Source organism: Exophiala spinifera (assembly GCF_000836115.1).
Source record: "Exophiala spinifera strain CBS 89968 unplaced genomic scaffold supercont1.7, whole genome shotgun sequence".
NCBI classification, from domain to species: domain Eukaryota; kingdom Fungi; phylum Ascomycota; class Eurotiomycetes; order Chaetothyriales; family Herpotrichiellaceae; genus Exophiala; species Exophiala spinifera.
Window position 1 is genome coordinate 1,674,674 of NW_015622519.1, and position 17,698 is coordinate 1,692,371.

General features: G+C 51.3%; 6 protein-coding genes across 6 annotated transcripts; 3 read left to right on the forward strand and 3 right to left on the reverse strand.

The window, feature by feature from the left end:
* Positions 1-940: 940 nt before the first annotated feature.
* On the forward strand, positions 941-5,167 carry PV08_09601 (pyruvate carboxylase; the record flags this gene model as incomplete). The annotated part of the gene is made up of 5 exons (XM_016383917.1): positions 941-3,095; positions 3,248-3,252; positions 3,668-3,851; positions 3,902-4,153; positions 4,203-5,167. 5 exons carry the CDS (start codon positions 941-943, stop codon positions 5,165-5,167), a joined length of 3,561 nt encoding a protein of 1,186 aa, XP_016232540.1.
* A 1,526-nt stretch (positions 5,168-6,693) lies between these two features.
* On the forward strand, positions 6,694-7,240 carry PV08_09602 (uncharacterized protein; the record flags this gene model as incomplete). Its single annotated transcript, XM_016383918.1, has 2 exons — positions 6,694-6,885; positions 7,088-7,240. 2 exons carry the CDS (start codon positions 6,694-6,696, stop codon positions 7,238-7,240), a joined length of 345 nt encoding a protein of 114 aa, XP_016232541.1.
* Positions 7,241-7,741: 501 nt separating this feature from the next.
* On the reverse strand, positions 7,742-8,917 carry PV08_09603 (uncharacterized protein; the record flags this gene model as incomplete). The annotated part of the gene is made up of 4 exons (XM_016383919.1): positions 7,742-7,877; positions 8,227-8,385; positions 8,610-8,682; positions 8,845-8,917. The coding sequence occupies 4 exons, from the start codon at positions 8,915-8,917 to the stop codon at positions 7,742-7,744; spliced, it is 441 nt and encodes a 146-aa protein (XP_016232542.1).
* Positions 8,918-9,386: 469 nt separating this feature from the next.
* On the reverse strand, positions 9,387-13,784 carry PV08_09604 (uncharacterized protein; the record flags this gene model as incomplete). The annotated part of the gene is made up of 1 exon (XM_016383920.1): positions 9,387-13,784. One exon carries the CDS (start codon positions 13,782-13,784, stop codon positions 9,387-9,389), a length of 4,398 nt encoding a protein of 1,465 aa, XP_016232543.1.
* A 698-nt stretch (positions 13,785-14,482) lies between these two features.
* Positions 14,483-15,877, forward strand: PV08_09605 (uncharacterized protein; the record flags this gene model as incomplete). The annotated part of the gene is made up of 1 exon (XM_016383921.1): positions 14,483-15,877. One exon carries the CDS (start codon positions 14,483-14,485, stop codon positions 15,875-15,877), a length of 1,395 nt encoding a protein of 464 aa, XP_016232544.1.
* Positions 15,878-16,228: 351 nt separating this feature from the next.
* On the reverse strand, positions 16,229-17,483 carry PV08_09606 (uncharacterized protein; the record flags this gene model as incomplete). The annotated part of the gene is made up of 2 exons (XM_016383922.1): positions 16,229-16,895; positions 17,071-17,483. 2 exons carry the CDS (start codon positions 17,481-17,483, stop codon positions 16,229-16,231), a joined length of 1,080 nt encoding a protein of 359 aa, XP_016232545.1.
* Positions 17,484-17,698: the final 215 nt, after the last annotated feature.

The following is a 17,698-nucleotide window of genomic DNA, read 5'->3' on the forward strand; positions in this document are numbered from 1 at the left end:
ACCCCGGTTGCATGCAGACCATTCACAATTATGACTCCTGTGAAAAAAATTGCACAGAAGAAAAAAAGGCTTGTCTGAGAAACTAAATCTCACGATCCTCGCAAGGGTTGAGCCATGTGAAGAAGAGCCCAGCAAGAACCCCACCACACAACACGGCGCTGTGCATCGCTCCCCGTCACACTCCATCCTGGGCCATTAGCTACAGGTATTGAATAATTCCTGGTGGTCGGATTGAGTAAGGCAGATGAATCATCTCCGATCCAGAGGGGAATCACGGACTGTGATTGTGAAACACACTCGCCCTCCCTGCCTGGCATCCTCGGCTGTATAGAGGCAGCCAGCCCTGCACCGAAATCAACCCGATACCGCTCCCAAGATCGGAATCCGAAGTCGTTCGGTGTATTGGACGAGCAGAGGAGCAGAGGAGCAGAGGAGTAGCTCGTAGAGCAACAAAGAGGACAAGGCACGGCCCCTCCGGACAGAGAGCACCGAAGGGCTCCTGCTCATCGCCGTCCACCTGTCCCACTTCCACCATCTCTTCCCCTCTCTTCCTGCAGCTTATCAAAAAGTCACCACCAGAAAGCGGGCTACATCCCTATAGCTTTCCTGGCTTGTTCCTGGCCAACCCCATCTGAGATATATCCTTATTGCAGTAGCCTTGAACTAGCTCTCCTGTTCCCTCCTGTCATCCGGAGACGGGTCCCCACGTCGACATCATCTGTCGACAAAACAAACCCAACATTCCTTTTATCGTCTCCCCATCCACCGACCGATCCATCCGCCCTTGTGTTCGTTTTTTATCCTACAATACTTCCCTCCTCTTTGCCAGACAGCTCAAGCTTGTGGGCTCCGTCCTGAGCACTTCTCTCCCCCAACAGCTCGTAAGGAGCTTCTGCCGATAGCTGCCTCTGCCAGCAGCAAGGCTCCCTCAACCTTGACCATGGCGGCGCCCGGTACAGCAACCCCCGACCGCGAGGATGGTGCTCACCATCTCGAGCACTCTGTGCACCAGCGGCTGAGAGCCAACTCCAGCATCATGCAGCTCAAGAAGCTCCTGGTCGCCAACCGCGGTGAAATCCCCATTCGAATCTTCCGAACTGCGCATGAGCTGTCCCTCCAAACCGTGGCAGTCTTCAGCTACGAGGACAGGCTGGGTATGCACAGGCAAAAGGCGGACGAGGCATACCAGATTGGAAAACGAGGCCAATACACTCCTGTCGGTGCCTACCTGGCTGGCGACGAGATCATCAAAATTGCCAAGGCCCATGGCGTCCAAATGATCCATCCTGGCTACGGTTTCTTGTCTGAGAACGCCGAATTTGCGCGGAAAGTCGAGGAGGCCGGCATTATCTTTGTTGGTCCTTCTTACCAAGTCATTGACGCCCTCGGAGACAAAGTCTCTGCGAGAAAACTGGCCATGAAATGTGATGTCCCTTGCGTTCCTGGTACCGAGGGCCCAGTCGCCAAATACGAAGAAGTCAAAGCCTTTACTGACCAGTATGGCTTTCCAATCATCATCAAGGCCGCATTCGGTGGTGGTGGCCGCGGTATGCGAGTCGTCCGCGACCAAGAGAGCTTGAAGGACTCCTTTGAGCGTGCCACTTCCGAGGCGAAGTCGGCTTTCGGTAACGGCACTGTCTTCGTCGAGCGTTTCCTAGACAAGCCCAAGCATATTGAAGTTCAACTGCTGGGTGACAACCACGGAAACGTCGTCCATTTGTACGAGCGTGACTGCAGTGTCCAACGACGACACCAGAAGGTCGTGGAGATTGCTCCCGCTAAGGATCTCCCAGCGGAGGTCCGCGACGCCATTCTCAACGATGCCGTCAAGCTTGCAAAGTCAGTCAACTACCGTAACGCAGGCACGGCCGAGTTCTTGGTCGATCAACAGAATCGCTACTATTTTATCGAGATCAACCCCAGAATCCAGGTCGAGCACACCATCACCGAAGAGATTACAGGAATCGATGTTGTGGCAGCACAGATCCAGATCGCCGCAGGCGCCACTCTCGAACAGCTTGGTCTGACTCAAGACCGCATCTCTACCCGCGGCTTTGCCATCCAGTGTCGAATCACCACCGAAGACCCATCCAACGGGTTCTCCCCAGATATTGGCAAGATTGAAGTCTACCGATCAGCCGGTGGTAACGGTGTGCGTCTTGATGGCGGTAACGGCTTTGCTGGTGCAATCATCACCCCTCACTACGATTCCATGCTGGTCAAATGTACCTGCCATGGCTCGACCTACGAGATCGTACGTCGCAAGATGCTTCGAGCACTCGTCGAGTTCCGCATTCGCGGTGTCAAGACCAACATCCCTTTCTTGGCTTCGCTCCTGACCCATCCTGTCTTCATTGACGGCACGTGCTGGACCACCTTCATCGACGACACCCCAGAGCTCTTCAAGTTGATCGGCAGCCAGAACCGTGCTCAGAAACTCCTACAGTACCTTGGAGACCTTGCCGTGAACGGTAGCAGCATCAAAGGTCAGATCGGAGAGTCAAAATTCAAGGGCGACATCATCATGCCGAAAATTCTGGATGCCAGTGGAAAGGAAATCGACGTCACGGTACCTTGCACCAAGGGCTGGAAGTATGTCATCGACAAAGAAGGTCCTGCAGGCTTTGCCAAGGCTATCCGCGCAAACAAGGGCTGTCTTATTATGGACACGACCTGGCGAGATGCCCATCAGTCTCTCCTCGCCACCCGGGTGAGAACCGTCGACATGTGCAACATTGCCCGCGAAACCAGCTACGCCTTGAGCAACGCTTTCGCTCTCGAATGCTGGGGCGGCGCAACTTTTGATGTAAGCTATCGCTTCTTGTTCGAAGACCCCTGGCAGAGACTACGGAACTTGAGGAAGCTGGTTCCGAATATTCCTTTCCAGATGCTTCTGCGAGGTAGCAACGCCGTGGCATACCGCGCACAGCCGGATAATTCGGTGTTCCACTTTGTAAAACAAGCGAAGAAGAACGGTGTTGATATCTTCCGAGTTTTTGATGCTCTCAACGATATCGAGCAAGTTGCAGTCGGAATCAAGGCAGTGCAAGAGGCCGGAGGTGTAGCGGAAGGAACAGTTTGTATCAGTGGAGACAGTAAGTGGGATGCCCTCCACTCTGAAGCATTGCTGACGATTCTACAGTGTTGGTAAGTATTCTGTTGCGTTATGTTTCATTTGCATGTTGTCGGCCTATGCTCCGGCATACCCTTTTTCGGAACTCAGAGCTACACCGGACCTTTTTCACAGACTTGGTCTTCATACATCCAGCCAAGCACCACCGAATGGATTTGGATCATATGGTTACGAGCTTTTTGGCGAGCCAACCTAACCGCCAGGGTCTTTCATCTGGCGCATACATCGACGTCCCCAGACATTCTTTAGCCCTGCCTTTGGTCTCATACTCCCCGATTCCGATACATCCTGTTCAACGCCCTGGTGACGATGGTCACACTTCTCTCAACGTCTTGACTTGAAGCGTCATAACTGAGCTCTGATCATTCTGGAATTTTGGAGCATCTGGACGCCTTCTTTCGCTCGATACAAGGTCGTCATTGGTGTTTCGTTCATGTTCGCATTCTGCATTAAACTCCTTGAATTCATCTGCATCTTTGCTCTTTTTGCGATTGCTTTTCTTCCTACCTCGTCTCGCTTGCTGACAATCATCAGAACCCGAAGACAAAGTACAACCTAGAGTACTATTTGGATTTCGTTGCTAAGCTGGTCGATTTGAAGATCGATGTCCTTGGTATCAAGGACATGGCAGGTACACTGCGACCAAAGGCAGCGCGTCTCCTCGTCGGCGCGATTCGCAAGACTTACCCTGATCTTCCAATCCACGTCCACACGCATGGTAAATTCCACGGCTTCACGCTTACTGAAGTAGCCGCTGACGATTTCAAGATTCGGCCGGGACTGGCGTTGCATCCATGGTGGCCTGTGCGGAAGCTGGTGCCGACGCTGTCGACGCTGCCACTGACGCGATGAGTGGCACTACAGCACAACCAAGCATCGGCGCCATTCTGGCATCCTTGGAAGGAACCGAATATGATCCCGGCTTAGATGTTCGCAATGTCAGAGCTCTTGACCAATATTGGCAGCAATTGCGGCTGCTTTATTCACCATTTGAAGCAGGTTTGACAGGTCCTGATCCAGGTATGCACAGATCAATCGTGTTTTAGGTCGAAGATACTAATTCTTGAAGACGTTTATGAGCATCAGATCCCAGGAGGTCAGCTCACTAATCTCATCTTCCAAGCCACTCAACTTGGTCTCGGGACCCAATGGCTTGAGACGAAAAAAGCCTACGAACAAGCCAATCTTCTCCTTGGCGACATTGTCAAGGTCACGCCTACGTCCAAGGTTGTAGGCGATCTCGCCCAATTCATGGTCTCCAACAAGCTCAGCTACGATGATGTCCTAGCCAAAGCCAAAGATCTCGATTTCCCAGAATCTGTTCTGGAGTTCCTCGAAGGCTATATGGGACAGCCGTACGGCGGTTTCCCAGAACCATTCCGAACTGATGCTCTTCGCGGCCGTAGAAAGATGGACAAGCGTCCTGGACTGTACATTGATCCTGTTGACTTTGATGAAGTAAAGAAGACGCTCAAAGAGAAGTACCAAGTTGTTTCAGAGACCGATGTTGCCAGCTACATCATGTATCCAAAGGTCTTTGAAGACTATCGCAAGTTCGTCGATAAGTACGGCGACCTATCCGTTTTGCCTACAAGGTACTTCTTGAACAAACCCGAGATCGGAGAGGAGTTCCACGTTGAATTGGAAAAAGGGAAAGTCCTGATCCTGAAATTGCTGGCTGTTGGACCCCTCTCGGAGGCAACCGGCCAACGTGAAGTCTTCTACGAGGTGAACGGAGAAATTCGCCAGATCCTCATCGATGACACCAAAGCTGCGGTCGAGAACACCAGCCGGCCCAAGGCGGATCCTGCTGATAGCAGCCAAGTTGGTGCACCAATGGCCGGTGTTGTGGTTGAAGTACGGGCCAAGGAAGGACATGAAGTCAAGAAGGGAGATCCAATTGCAGTCTTGAGTGCCATGAAGATGGAAATGGTTATCAGTGCACCCCATTCTGGCAAAGTTGCATCGCTGCTGATCAAGGAAGGCGATTCAGTTGCTGGATCTGATCTGGTCTGCAAGATTCAGAAAGCATGAGGAGGGAATTCTGGTCGAATAGAAGAACGTATGAAAGGTCAAGTGTGAAATGAGTACTCGTATCCTTAGTCAGTGTTACTCGGTAGGCTACCGGCTTGTCAAGTCGATTGATCAATGGCATCAGGAGTTTGTTATCTGTATATTAACACTTGGTTCTAGGCATCGATTCTCGCTCAATTCGCCAACAGTAGTAGTCGCGTTGTCCTTCACATGTTCCTCCTTCAGCTTCTTGAGGTTTATGCGGGGTTGGAAATATTGCACTTCTCTCTCTCTTGCCTTCGTTTGAACTTCTCCTCGTACGCGTAAGTGACTGTTTAGCCCAACCAGATCGATTCCATTACTATCCGAAGAATCAATAGGCGAATCAGACGATACCGTGCTGAGGAGCCTGCCTTGACCACTTGACAAGATGGCTGACTTGTTCGCTTACAGATCCCTTGTCAATTGATCCCCTGGGAAAGCTTGAGTGATTTGCGGGGTTCAACCTACAGCACAACTACAGTTTTTCTCACTTGCACCAACTACGCTGACCTCTCTCCTGATACGGAGTCTTGTTCAATTGGAGGCCCTAATGGTCTGTGCTTTGCTTCCCACTGTACAATACGAATAGCGTGAACGAGGCCATCATGTCTGTGATTGTCATTCGAAGATACTCACTCTCGATTGAGCCTGGTGCCAGTTACCAAACCTCCTTTAGGATGAATCGCTCGGATCGCTAACGCAATTGATTGTACTCGAGGAGGGGGTGTGCTCGTGGTAAGTTATTCATCTACCAGCGAGGATACTTTGACATTCCACACGCGAATCACCCGCCCTATCTTGATGTTTCAGCGAGTTGGACAAGGGACTCTTTCATTTCCTACTCTGTCTCACCTCTCCTACTCCTCCTTCTTTCACCATCACACAGACATCACGAAAGCCACAACACAAGTCTTACAAGGATTCTTTCGCACGGCCATATCACGACGACGAGGACTTCTACCTCCAACTCTAACCTCTCGTGTGGTTTTGACCCTTTCTACAAAGTTTCACGCACAGGGCTATCAACTACGTCACCATCTATATCTACCCTCCTGAACCCTTGCGTGTCTATCCCAGCCAGATCTATTTCTCTCGATCTACGCAGAGCCACATTATTGTTCGAGATCGCCTCGCAAACAAAGGAGAGAGACGTCTTGACTTTGCCCTCTCACTCTCACATGTGCCCGGTACAGTACGAGTACAATCAGGACCACTGATATCATCACTCTCCGCAAGAAATAGTGTCCAGGTACTCAAGGGTAGTATTCCCCGTTTATATAATCCAGCCTCACGTCTAGCTGAGTTGAGCGGGTTCATTCATCATCCTACATTCTACCTTTATCATTCGTCGTTACAAACTTCGGGTGCCTTCTCTTTGCTACCTCCGCATACTTTCTCCTTTACTGCACCGAGTACTTGATCTTGGACACCTCTCTCTGGGCCCCTTCACCAGCAAATTCTTCAACAAAGTCTCGTCGAAAAACATCAATACTCCGACATCGACCATGTTCTTGAAACAGACAGCGTACAAACCACGTACGCTCTCCGGTTCGTCCGGGACTTCAGGAAAGCAGTCTCTCAAAGACGAAAACGGAAGTGGCACCACCACCACCACCACCACCACCACCACCACCGACAAGGTATCTACCGAAACCACAGGGCCGGCAGCCAGTGCAGGAGCAGCAGGAAGAAGAAGGGTGAGTGTTGTCGGCAGTCCTTTTCTCCAAGTTTTCTAATCTACAATGTCGTGTGTATCTCTCGGCACCACCACCACCGCGCATCTGCACTCACTTCGATCACCCTTTCTTTTTCTTTTTTTTTTTTAACCCATTCAGTCCCAGTCACCGCGGACGGCTAACTTAAAAACCTCCTGCTTCCCTGGGGGCCGGTGATGTACAGTCCAGCGCGAGTTCCGAGACCAAATTCGCAGGGTTACACGCGTACAAGCGCAACGGCGGCGCCGACGAGCGCAAGTCGAGCTGGGCCGAACAGACACCCGGGTCCCCCGGGATGTTGCAGGGCATGTGGAACAGTTTTACAAAGGGGACATGAAAGGACGAGCATGTACAACTGCCATCACATTGACACCAGTGGCTAGTGCTACTGCTGGGTAGCGTCAGTCCTGATTATACTCTACTGTTGATCTTTCAGAAGTGACTGCAATGTTGTTCGTTTCATGGTCAAGATTCAAGGGGAGGAGGCAATGCCACGGTTGTCGATGTAGGCATTTATTGGTCGATGGGTTTCATCAAAATCCTGTGAAATCTTCTTTTTGTATGTACCTAGTCCCAATGGGCGTCAAGTCAAGAAAAGCAAATCACTCCCTTTCCTTGAACCACCACAGCGCATTCAGTCCTGTGGTAATTCCTTTTCAAGTCCCAGCAGTGTTCAACCATCTCCATTGATCTCTCACCAGAATTGTCATTGCGAGAGGGCACTGAATACCACCGCCGTTGACTTTGGGCACATCACAAAAATAAGTACATGGGACTCGCCCCACCATTCGATTCATCACACGACACCCTCTCCCATTCTATCCGACGACGACGTCCCTTACGAAACAGTCTTCTTGGCTTCTTGAACAGCGGCACTGACTTTGTCCTTGGCCGACTCAGCTATCGACTCGGTCGTGTCTGCGAGTTTCTTCTGCTCGGCGCGGATCTGGGCCCATCGGTCTTGACCACCTCGGCTGTCATCTTTGTCAGTATTTGCTTCCCCCATCTCAATCTTGATCAAAACACCGTTCCGGGTTCGGGTAAATAGACACGCGACAAACAAACAGACATAACAGTCGCTGGTCTCCAACGCAAAATTGCTCCATCATCACCATCTGCTCCTGGTCCACTGGGTGGCATACAGTCCACACTAGCCACCTTCGAGTTGTCCATCCACAAAGGCTGTAGCTCTTGTACTTTATTTGAACCGCCATCTCTTCGCCCGAACAACAGATGCGTACGCATAGTTTATGTCGGTGTATTCCCAGCCCTCCCCCTCCAACAAGGTGAAAACAAACAGAAAACGAAAAGGTGTATACGTACTACCAGTAATCGTACCAACGGTACCCTTGCGTCAACTGCGCATTGAAGTTGACGAAGTGGCATGCGAAGAGGAGGTAGTTCTTGGGCGTGACGGCGAGGGCGTATCGCATAAAGGTCGCAGAGTAGATCGTCAGCGCGCCCGTGAACGTTCCAGAGATACTATCGATCGACGACCGTATGTTAGCAGATTTCGTTGACAGACGCGCGTTGCGGCCCTTTCTTGTACGTGTCCATCTCTTCAGCAGCCACAAAGGTGCCTGCGCGACTATTACAATGTCGTTTGGTGTCTTCGTACCGCATCGCACCGCACCGCACCGCACCGCATCGCACCGAGGAGGCACTCGGAAAAAGGGTAAAGAAAACGGAGGACACATCAGACGTACATCTCGGGGTCCTTTTGCGTGTCCAGGACTGCTGCGACCGGGATACCAAAGTTTGAGGCTGGTCCCCAGAAATCTGTTGAGTCACACAGGTCAGGGTCAGTCAGCTAGTCTTTCAGAGTCTGTTCGGCCATATTCCGCTGGTGTAGAGAGAGATAAAGACATCTTTACTCTCTTCTCCCCAACGGATTCGTTTGCGTGAAAGTAAAATAAGGGCGCAGACATGAGTACGACGTACGTGTTGAGCAAAAGTAATCGAGGACTGGGTTGGCGCGAATCTTCGCATTGATAGCTTTGACTGCCGCAGCCATGTTTGACGGAAATGCACGATCGGACGCCGAGGGAACGGTCGATATACACTCTAGAGGGAGATCAACAGAGACCGAAATGAGCGACAATGGCACAAAACTATCGACAGGATGACTCGAGGGAAGGTAGTAAAGTTGGTGACTGGATTGTGACTGTGGTTGGGAATTGGCGCAACGGAGAGCGAGAAAAGATGGAGACCGAGATGCACGACATAAACCATTCCCGCCTCGGGGTTTAGCACTCGCCGTCGTCCAAATCTCCGGGCTCGAGACATCAACGATTGTACAGATACCATGCTCGCTACATCGTCTGAAATGAAAGAAATTTAGGTGTCTTCAATGATCAATGACAAGATACACTCTAATATCGTATCGTCTACCATGCAATGAAACCGTACCAATCCTCCCCCTCATTCACAGTGCTCACATCCCAGATCATCGACTTAATTATCGCCTTCCTGTGCGTCCGCATTCAAGTCGCCTTCTGTTGAGCAACCACTTGCGCTTGAAATCGAATTTGAAAGCACAGATCATCGACCATCCGTAAATCAACCTCACTTGGCTTCGAAGACTTGAGTTGGTCCAAGATGCCTTGCAATGATGACACGATGCTCGGTTCAGTAGACTGCTGAGCTGACTCGTCAACCATCTCCAGCAAAGGAGCCAAGAGAGGCTCCGATTCCTCCTCAACGATATCACCCTTTTCAACATTTTCGGCCTCTGGCATTGCCAAGTCGTGATGTTCCCCTACTTGAGCTTCTTTCAAGCCGCCATCTACTCCAGCATTTTCGGTTGCCGTTGCCTCCTTGACTTCAGCCACTGCTGACGTAGCCGCAGGTACAATAACCTCGACTTGCGAATTTCGAGACTCTTGTGACCGAGAAAGCCGGGATCTCTTTCTGTGTTTTCCACGACGAGTCTTAGGTGGCGATGCTGACACGGCGGGCCGTCGTTCTTCAACGACGGCGTCCCGAGAACCGGTCTCCGGTTCCTCTGAAGGTGTAATTTCAATACAGTCGCGCAGATCGGTATTATTCGGGTCTGCATTGGACGAAACTTGGCTCTCTGTCCCATCGGAGGATGCTTGAGAGGATGCTTTGGATTTCCTCCTCTTTGTCTTTGTGAGGGTATAATCAACAGTCTTACGTTTACGAGTGTTGCGTTGTTTCTTGTCGGACCCCGTGTTGTCTTCTTGCTGAGGTTTGTAGAGCTCAATAGTTTCCATAGGGCCTGCGTCAACAACCTGACTGAGATGCCGATCAAGATCTTGGGAGAGTTGCGATGCACTGAGCATGTCGATTTCATCGCTATCCGCCCCGTTCTTCGCTTGACCGGCAATCACTGGTTGACCTGCACCGTCCACATGTATTGGTGTTTCATCAACAGTGGACGGAGGGTACGCCTGAGATTCAGCGGCATCAAGTGGTCCAGTTTTAAGAGCATCAGGTACAGGAGACCCCTTGGGTATATTTTTGAAAGCAACCTCGACGGCAGACTCATCAGTCATGACGTGATCCTTAACGACAATTGATGGCTTGTCGATGACCTCCGGCTGCAACATCAAATCAACCGCCATATTGTCTTCCTCTATGGGTATCTGCAAGGGCGACGCTGAGTTATCACCAGCTTGGTCTCCCATTGAAGGTGGCGACGAAGGTACTTCGATATCACTTATATTCTTGGTGGAATGTCGAGCTCGAGGAGTAGGGGAAGCCATGATCTCTGGTTCCTGGTCATGGTTTGCCGGTAGCGTGGGTGTTGTTGGTCGTTCATCTAATGCAGCTGCCTTTCGTGCAAACTCGCAGTCCCCATAATTCAGCGATCGACTCTGTGGTCTTGGACTGGACCTCAAATCTGGGAACACCACAGCTGGCTCCGTACGTTGTCTGTCGCGAACTTCCTTCTGGTGTGCGGTAAGAGATTGAGAATCGTACTCGGTGTCTGCAGGAGGAGATGATTCGATCGGGACAAAATTGATCTGAGAGTCGTCATGTCTTGACCGGGGTCTGGAAGATGGCTTTGTCGGGCTCGCCTGGGCTGTTGGATGCCGTGCCACGACTTGTTGATAGCCCTGACTACCCAAAATGGGGGACGGCCCGCAGATGACTTCTGCTCTTTGTCGACTCGGAGGTCCATCTCTTTCTGGGGATTGAGCTCTTGTGATGTCAGGTGCTTGTGACGGTGATGGTATGCAATTCCTATTATCTTCTAAACCCTTAGTATCACTTGATGACTTCAACTCGGGGTCTGCGAGACTGTAGACGGCATCCGAGAGACGCGGTCCTAGTGTAATGTTGTCATGCACCGCAAGATACCTATCCCAGATCACCCCAGCTCTCTCCAGAACAGTGTCACTGGTAGTTTCAAAGAAGGCCGCGAAAACTCCGTCTAATGTGAGAACTTCTGTTGGAGGGAATTTGATAAGCACACTTGCAACCACCTTGGAAAAGTTTTGGTATAGTTGAGTCAAATCAGAGGCCTGGCTATTGTCAAAGTAATGCTTCTCGTCCTTTAGTAGCACCTCCAATGTTGTGCTCAAAGAGAGACAAGTCTGGAAAAGCTCTGGCTCAGGCATGCTGTTAAGGAGGCGGACGATGGTTTCGATGGTTTCGGCCAACATGTTAACTTGGCGATTCTCTATCGATTGAATTTCCTCCATCGTCCACGTGTTGATCAATTCCAGGGCTTTCTGATATTGTCCAGGCAAAGTCTGTAGCGCAGCTTTGGGGGGTTGAGTGCACAGGCGGCTACCTTCATGATCCTTCATTTTCCTCATCTCGGAAGTGATGGAATCAAAGACCACGGAAAGAACCTGAGGTCTCCCATTTCCAGATTGGAGAGCCCCAAGTGCGCCTAACAGAGACGCACAACCTAGCTCCTGCAGAGCGCTTCGTGTGATCTGTCGGAGTTGAGCATCGCTGAGTGCATGATCCAATGCGTGAGCACTTCCTCGTTTATAACTTTTTTCCGGCCACAAAGATGACAGAAACTCAACCACAGTGGCAATGGCTTGCTTCGTTTCGGAAGAAGGTTTGATCTCCTTGCTGCTGGCTTCGCGAATTGCCTTCAGGAAATGACTCCATGCTACAGCAATGTATGCTCTGTCCGATTGTCCAGACGCTCCCCATGAGCTGTATCGAAAGAGGACGCGAAACATTTCGACGATAGCGGCACTCCTGGCTCGAACCCACTTGCAGTCGATGGTGGGGAGTTCTTCAGGTTCGACAGGAGTGCTCTCAAGCGCTCGGTTTTCATTCCAGACCTTCGTGCTCTTACTTGAGTTCCATAACAACGCAATCAAAACTCGACAAGCTAGGTCGGGGTTCGCAGTGTTCTTGTCAAAGAAAGAGCTCTTCATCACCTTAACGATGTATTCGTTCCAGACGCGTGTGTACTGCTTGTGTGTTGCGGCTGGTCGAAAGGCGTAGTATAATAGGTTGCAATAACTGGAAACGGCTGTAGTTCGTGTGCCCTTGACCCCTTTATCGGGTCCTGATCGCTCTAACTGAACGGCCAATGGCTTTGCGAGCATGGAAGCATAGGTTTCAGAGGCTTCGTGAGGTCGTACAACATAGACAAGCCGGTTCCAGGCTAATATTGACTGTTGTCTGATGGCTGTCTCGCTGCAATTGAAGCAACGTTGAATGACTTTGAGCCAGTCCTTCATTTCGACCCAATTGTCAACGCGCGTATCAAGACCATTGCTCAGCAGAATGACAATAGCCCATATCTGCGGAACCTGAGAAACCTCGTCTTTTGCTGACACCATCTTCTCAAGCCTTCGACACATGGCAGAACTAAAGGTTCGTTCTGCGTCGAGCTCTCGTTGCAGCACTGATCGTACGGTCGATGCGATCGACGCTGAGACGGGAAATACAAGGCAAGCTTTCAAGCCCAAGCTCATGGCCTTGTCACGGATGTCCTTCAATGGATTCGTCATGCCGGTCAGGAGTTCCTCAACCCACAAGTTGGCTTTCGACTTCATGACAGCTTTCGCCTGCTCTAGGAGTTTCTGGTACACTAGTAGCCTTTCGGATACGATTCCATTACCTTTGATGTGTTCCGGAAGTGTTTTCATTCCCTCCAAGAGACGTGGCACGCGGTTGCTCGAATTTACAAGGCTTGGGCGGAAGTCCTGCGTTGCCAATAGGTGCAGGTAGTGGATGATGACACTTTTCGGCGCGGAATGCTCGACGATGACCTGGATGGAGCGATCCAAGATAAAAACGCGATGTTCGTCCGATAGGAGAGATGCATATTCCCGGTTCCACACAAATATGACGAGCACCTTCAAAGCCTGAGTCATCAGATTGGTGTCAGCAATTTGCGACTCATCTGGCTTCGCCTGTCTCAGCAGATCGCGCTTGATATATTTGAGAATAGTGGTGATCTTGCTCTTTAGGACCGCTTCCTCAGGGATCTCATCGTACTCTCGGATAACCGAGGCCAAGGTCCGATATGCATCTACTGAAATTGATCTGTCATCTTGCGACAGCTGGTTCACAATACTCTCCATCATCTCGTTCATGGATCGGCTTTCCTCTAGCGGCCTGTTCCTCGACTGTGGGATATTCTCTCCCGCAGAGACAGGCTTAAGGATCGATTTCAGGTTGTTTTGACATTCGGAGGAAGACCGGATGGGTTTTGTTCGAGGCAGACTGGAGAGTCGTTGAGGAGCGGGTAGTGATTCGTGGGTGTTCGTCCAGGGAGAGAACTCGACGCGTTTGCGGGATCCAGAGTTTGAGGATCCTGGGAAGGAGGCAGGAGACTCCGGTGTTCCAGTAGCACTGATGAGAGATTTCAGGAGGGATGGTTTTCTGCGAGAAGAGGTGGATGGAGGACTGAGAGGTAGGGCACTGGTCATCGACATGATTGCAAGGAACGCAATCAGAGTGCGGAAGGAGTAGATGTCATAGGCAGAGGTTCGTCACGACACCCAAGCAATCATGAGGCTGCCCGCAGACTCCCAAGGATATCAATGTAACGATTTCGAAGTCTGCAAAGAAGTTGACCACATGGCTGTAGCAAGAGGACGAGGTACTTGGGCTCCCAGGCGAGATATAGCGAACAGTCCGACACGTCCAGCCACACACTCAACGCGTCTTTACGCGCCGCCCGCATCGACCAGCGTCCCGGATTTAAGCCGACGAGCGCACGAGGCGCGATCTGTCTAGGACGCAGAGGCACGTCTGACAGTCTGGAGTTCTTAGGCCACGATCTGACAGCGGGATTTGACTTGACCAATTCGTATGTTCTGTGCCGTTCGTATACATGGTTCTAGTATCAGAAGCAAAGTCGTCTTGGGCAATTGTCTTGCGCAAAAACATTTTACCTGTGGGGAGGTGCAGTCCCTTGAAGTGTCCTTGGGGGAAAATATGATGGTCAGACCGAGCTATTTCCAATGGGTTCCAAGTATTCCATATCCCTTCCACTCAATTTCAACTCTTCCTTGATTGATACTTGCAACCAGCGTCTGGGTGATGGAAGAAGTACTATCATCGGTTGTCAATCTCTTACTAACGTCCCAGTGCATCGCCGCCGGGCAAGAGACAGAAGCCCACCCATTCAATGCCCGACTCGACAAGGCAGACCGAAGCCATCAAACTACTAGGGCAACTCAGAGATGACTTAGAAGCGAAGAAGTCATCGAATGAGCAGATCCGGGCAGCCCTCGATAGACTCAAAGTTCTAGGACGAGATGCAGGCAATGTCTCAACCCTTTACAATGAAGCAGGGGTGAAGGTCCTGGGCTCCTATGCCTTTGGCGAATATCCCGCCGGCGTCCGTCAAGAGGCACTGAGGTGTATCGCCAATGCCCTCCTTTTACTCCCAATCACTCGACAGCACTCAATAAGCCTTGGCCTAGACAAGAAATCTACGGATGCTTTGGGAGATGCCAACCTCGACGAAGAATTTCTGCTTTCTCGGATCCTTTTTCTCCTGACGTATGACCCTCGAATCGACCTACAGACATTACTCGACGACCACAAGCTCGCGGATAAAATCACAAAACTCCTGAACCGGCACGTCGATCAATCCAAAACGACCCAGACGGCAAATCCAGACTCTCCCGCGCTCCAAGAAACACTGAAACTCCTTTTCAACGTGACAAGTGGTGGTGCAGGACTGAACGACCGAACATCGTTCATCTCAGCCATCCGGCCCCTCTTCCAACTTCTCGACCAACTTCCCAGCTCCTCACCGCCGCTAAAACCTCCCACAGGTCTCGTTGTTAATGCCCTTGCCAACATTGACTTTGATGAGACTCCAGAGCAAGATCCGGCCTTCGGATCGGGCGTTGACAAATTGCTCGACCTCCTTTCCTCGGTAGTGACAACATACCCGCCGACCGAGTTGGAGACAAGCATAGTCCCACTGTTGACAACACTACGAAACATAAATGTCAACGCGAGTCCTGAGCTACGAGCGAAACTCAAGAACCGCCTCCTGCCCGACGACAACGAACGGGACCAACCACTGGGGAAATCATCGTCTCTTGCCTCTCATTTACTCAGGTTGACGACATCCACGGGCTCGACCAACCTGTCCGAAGCAATATCCGGATTGATGTTTGAACTCTCAGACAAGGACGCAAGTCAATACGTCCATAACGTTGGCTATGGCTACGCGGCCGGCTACCTCATGACACACAAAATCCCCATCCCTGACAACGCAAAGACGGTGCCGCAGCAGGGCCGCAGTGGTAGCAACCCCGGGGATCGCAACGGCGGACCGTCCAGAACAGTCCCCGTAAACCCGATAACTGGCCAAAGAATCGACGCAGAGCCTGCGGTGCAAGTACCCGAGATGAGTCGGGAAGAAGCCGAACGCGAAGCCGAGAGGCTATTCGTGCTATTTGAAAGGCTGAAGGCAACAGGTGTCGCCAACGTCACGAACCCGGTGCAACTGGCCATGGAGCAAGGAAGGCTACAAGAATTGAGCGATTCCGACGATTCAGATTGAGCGAGTTTAGCACTTGAAAAAAAGCAATACATACATACCATGCATGATACCACTCAATTACCTTCGCGTACATACGGACCTGTATGTGGTTGCTGCTTGGCTCCCGTACGCAACGCACGCAACGCACGCAACGCAGGGGCCAGACTCGTTAAAATAAAAAAGGAGAAATACGAAGATCGGCAAGGTAGAGGAACGTTGTACTATGATGACGATAATGATGATGCTGCACATACCTAGTCATCCTACCAATGCCTGTTGCAAACCAATATCAAGGTAGCTTTGACTTCTCCCAATTTTCTGTTGGCGAATTGGGACATTTTCAACTCGTGTGGATTCAATACACGTGAGCTCTCATACCTCCCCCATCTGTCGAGCCCTATACTCCCAATATTTTCTCCTGATAGGATCCCACTTCTGGCCCAGTGCGTCCAAACAAGCCTTGCTCCTCTGCAGGTCGCCGTGTTCCTTGTATATCTCTGCCAACCAGTCGATAGCATGACTGCTCCGCACCTGGTCACCCATTAAATCGGCCTTTCGCCCGCCCACGAACGACTCGCAATACACCTGGAACTCGCCGATGGGTATCGCAGCTCTCTTGGCCACGCCCTTGAGATAGTTCCACGGACTCGGGTTCTGCGGGGCCCAAGCGATGCGGTCTTTTGTGTAATTGATCTCGCGCTCCACCACGTCCTCGTCAACCACGAGGGACCCGTTCGCAAGGACGTCCTTGCGGTTTCCGCCCTGCTCCTCGATCACGCGGAGTTCCTCGGCACCGAAGACGACAAAGTACCGGTGATTCCACGCCGAGTTGTTCCGCACGTCTTCGGAGATCAGGGCGTCGAGGGCGTCGAGTTCCATCTCGGTGTTCAGCAGAGGGTCGGGAAACCGCCGACACAGCCAGGCGCGGTACGTCCAGACGTGGTAGTTTTTCGAGTCAAACGAAAGGATGTGTGCCAGGAACTCGGGTTCGGCGTCTGGCATGGCTGGTACTAGGGACAGGAGAAGCTGGCGATGGTGCCTAGACAGTCAAAAAAGACATTCTTCCCATCAGCCGTCCGTCAAGTTTCAGACTCGTCTTGTAAACGTAGGAAAACAGATGGTGGGAATGTGAAGCTTTGCATCCGCTTCGATAAAAAGGGACAGAGGGCACCTCGGAAGCGCCAGTGAAAAGAGATGAAAAAACCCGCACCTACCAAATTTGATAATTCTTCAAAGCCCGCTGACTGATCCCATCGAGCCACTCCAGTTCGACCTTGACACCGTCCTCGACGGAGGTTCCCTCCAGCTCCCAGAGAACCTTTAGGGTCTTTGCCCGGTAAAGCCAGACGGTGTAATGTGCCGGGTTCATGCCGATAATGTCCTCGGTCAAATCGAGAGCACGACGACTGAACTCATTCACGGCCATGATGGCACGGAGGTACGACATGGCTTCGCTGTAACGCGGCGAGTAGGCGATGGTAGCAAGGGCCGGTCCTGGATCTTTTTGTCCGGGCGGCCCATCGATCAGAGGGATGGGTGTGACATCCTTCCATTGGGGCGAGACCGCGTAGTACGGTTCCCTTGATTTGGAGGATTTGGATTTAGATTTGGACGCCTTGTTAGACATAGTCGCAAAACGCCACTCAAGAGGCGAGATCTCCTTGCAAAGAGGACCGAAGATGGTGACTAGTTTCAGGGTACGGTCATGATCCTTTTGAGCCGGCCTAGTGTCCCAAATAAGATAACAACATGGGTTGTTGAGCGATTTGTGCAAGGAGACTAAGTGAGGGGGACAATAGAGACCGACATCGAGATCAATCTTGGTTAGACTCGAATCTCTGA